This window comes from Dysidea avara, chromosome 1, assembly GCF_963678975.1.
Source record: "Dysidea avara chromosome 1, odDysAvar1.4, whole genome shotgun sequence".
Taxonomy (NCBI): Eukaryota; Metazoa; Porifera; class Demospongiae; order Dictyoceratida; family Dysideidae; genus Dysidea; species Dysidea avara.
In genome coordinates, this window is record NC_089272.1 from 58,180,477 (window position 1) to 58,183,697 (window position 3,221).

At 40.5% G+C, this 3,221-nt stretch overlaps 1 protein-coding gene across 1 annotated transcript; it reads left to right on the forward strand.

The window, feature by feature from the left end:
- Positions 1–857: 857 nt before the first annotated feature.
- On the forward strand, positions 858–2,099 carry LOC136247997 (uncharacterized). The gene has a single exon (XM_066039818.1). The coding sequence runs from the start codon at positions 858–860 to the stop codon at positions 2,097–2,099; it is 1,242 nt and encodes a 413-aa protein (XP_065895890.1).
- Positions 2,100–3,221: the final 1,122 nt, after the last annotated feature.

Below are 3,221 nucleotides of genomic sequence, written 5' to 3' on the forward strand. Positions count from 1 at the left end.
AAAGTTGACTTGTGCAGAAGTTTAATACAGACTTCATTTCGCTTTTACTCCTTACGTAAAAGCTGCTGTTACCATTATTTAACGATTTTGCTCACGTGGGTGTGTATAGACAAACATAGATAGGTAGATACGTAGATAGGTAGATAGATAGGTACACACACACGTTTTTTACGAAAACAATTTCAGTAAACCAGGTGCGCGTCCACAGCCGGCCTTCGGCTGGCTGTGGGCACGCGCCTGATTTAAAAAGAATTTTGTAAAATGCTTAGTGGGTCCAAATTAGTATAGGTAATCACACACATTTGAGTGCAATTATGGAGTTTGCCTCATGCAATTTTGACTGTTACTTGTGCAATTATTCCCTAATTGCACTCATATGTGTGTGATTACCTACTAATCACATAGTGACCACCCTTCGTGGTTTGTAGTACACATCTATCCAGTTCTATGTGGCCATTAACTTCTACCAGGTGATTGCATCATCCTTCTTTGTATTACATCATTTGTTGTTGCACTTAAAAGGCTTCACATGCCAGCAATTCTGACAGGCTACTCAAAATGTCTGCACTTTAAAAGGCTTCTATTGTCAGCTTATTTGATTGGCTATTCAGAGGCGGAAGGGTTCCATGGAACCCCCCTTTTGAAAGAGCCTTTCTTACTCGAGACACTCTAACAGCGTGTTTACACCAGTGACTCGATTCGTGAATTATCGATTCAGATCGATTTGATTTGCTTTCAGAGCTTTGTTTACACGAAATAAACTGGTTCGTCTCGTAATGAAAACAACAGAACCCACAATCAATTCTCATACAGTTTTGAGTACAAACCGATTGTGGGTTCTGCTGTTTTATGCAGAAATGTCCTCCTCAATGTCTTCAGCACTGTCGACTCTTGTACTGTTCGTTAACAGAAGTAATAGTAGCATAAGGACATCATCAAGACGAAGGAAAGCTTATGCCAAGTCTAGAAGAAAGGTATTGGTGACTCTGGTTGGGATATTGTTGTCAACAGCAGTCATGGAGTTGTGCAACCGTCAAGACAGGACAATTTGGATGCATCCTCGGTCTTCTAATTGGTGGGAAGATGTGGTGCTGCAAAGCTTTGGATCACGAGATTGGTTGGAAAATTTTAGAATAAGCCGTGCAACATTCAACTACCTTTGTGAACAATTAAGGCCATTGGTAGAAAAGGAAACCACTGTAATGAGGAAGCCTGTGTCAGTAGAAAGGCGTGTAGCTATCATACTTTGGATTTTGGCCACACCATCAGAGTACCGCACAGTAGCCCATCTATTTGGAATAGCAAGATGCACAATAGGTATCATTGTCAAAGAAACATGCAAGGCTATTGTGCAGAAGCTGGTACCACTGTACATCCGTTTTCCTACTGGAGAAGGTTTGAAAGAGGTGATAACAGGCTTTAAGGAGAAATGGGGTGTGCCACAATGTGCTGGCTCAGTTGATGGAACCCATATTCTAATCACCCCACCTCTCATGAACCACACTGATTACTACAATCGTAAGGGGTGGTACTCTGTTGTTACACAGGCAGTTGTAGATCACAATGGTATCTTCAGAGACGTGTATGTTGGATGGCCAGGAAGCATGCATGATGCACAAGTGTTCACAAATTCTTCGCTGTACAGAAAGGCCAATAATGGTGAGCTACTGCAAGGCAATACCTTGCCGGTTAGAGGAGGCAACATTCCCATTTTTTTAATTGGTGATTCAGCTTATCCACTACTTCCTTGGTTGTTAAAGCCATTTCCATTTTTTATATCAATGCTAACTGATCACAAGACATACAATTATAGGTTGTCACGTGGATGGGTTATTGTTGAGATAGCTTTTGGGAAGCTTAAAGCAAGATGGAGGAGGCTGTCCAAGCAGATAGACATGGATATCAGCAATGTTCCTAATGTAATTTTAGCTTGTTGCACATTGCATAATATCTGTGAGATCCACAATGATTCCTTTAATGATGAGTGGTTACAACAAAGCAATGACTTTGATCAGCCTGATAGCACAGATGCTCCAGTAAGTACAAGATCCAACATTGGAAATAGAGTCCGAGATTTGTTGGCGACGTACTTCAATTGATGATGTACTAAACTATGCAAGCAACCATTATACAATTGATGTATCTGTGTATGATTCATAGCAATTGATTTATTAACACTTTAAAGAAATACTGTAAACGAAATACTAGTACAGGGGTGTACTGTATATTCATGGCAACATGTACAACATACACGTGTAGTATATCACTGCATGTTTAACAAAAGTTAGAATCAAAGTTTAACTGTTGTCTGAACCATAATAAAACTCACTTGGGGGAGGTGAGGAATAAGGGGAATAACTACAACTATAGCCACTACTATGGCCTCTCTGTGATGCATTGAACATCTGTACCATCCTCAGCTGAAATTCTCTCTCTTGCCTCCTCTGCTCAGCTTCAAATTTCATTCTTCTTTCCTCTAACTTTAGGAACATCCGATCACTGTTCTGCATGCTGTCAGTTACTGATTTCATTACCTTTGTCATCATGTCTTCTATTACTTCCCCTTTGTTTCTCTTTCGCTTTCTACCTGATGAGCACTTACTAGTGGTACTCTTCTCTGTAGATTGTACATCTGTTGGTAGTACATTTTCTGCTGAAGATTGTGTAGCATCTATGGTTGTTCCATTATTTGCCTCATTACTCTGGTCCTCTTCATTACCATCATCATGACCACCTGTCAGTTCATGTTCTTCATCTGATATATACTACTGCTGGTGATTCTGTGTCGTATTATTGAGCGTGGTACTATCAAGGGTATCAAGAACTACTGGTGGACGTGTAGCAGGTCTTGTGGCAAGAAACTTGTTTAATTTATCAAAGAATTTCCACTTGGTTTTTCCTTGGCCAGTCTCCTTGTGCTTATCAGCAAGTTTCTTGTACTCTTGATGAAGCTGTTTTACTTTTGTGCGACACTGTTCCCTGTTTTTTCTATTCCATATGTAGCCAAGTCTTCTGCCAGTTGTTCATATATGTGTTTGTTTCTCTTAGCGCCCTCCAACTGCTCTTGTATCCCTTCCTCACTCCAAACTTGAATTAATCGAAAAACTTCAACGTCTGTCCAGTTTGTATAGGCCATTCCTTCGCGCGCAAACCCGCGGTTTTGAACCAACTGACGTGAATAATTATGAAATCATCTAGAGCGATACGAGCATTCGGGTTTC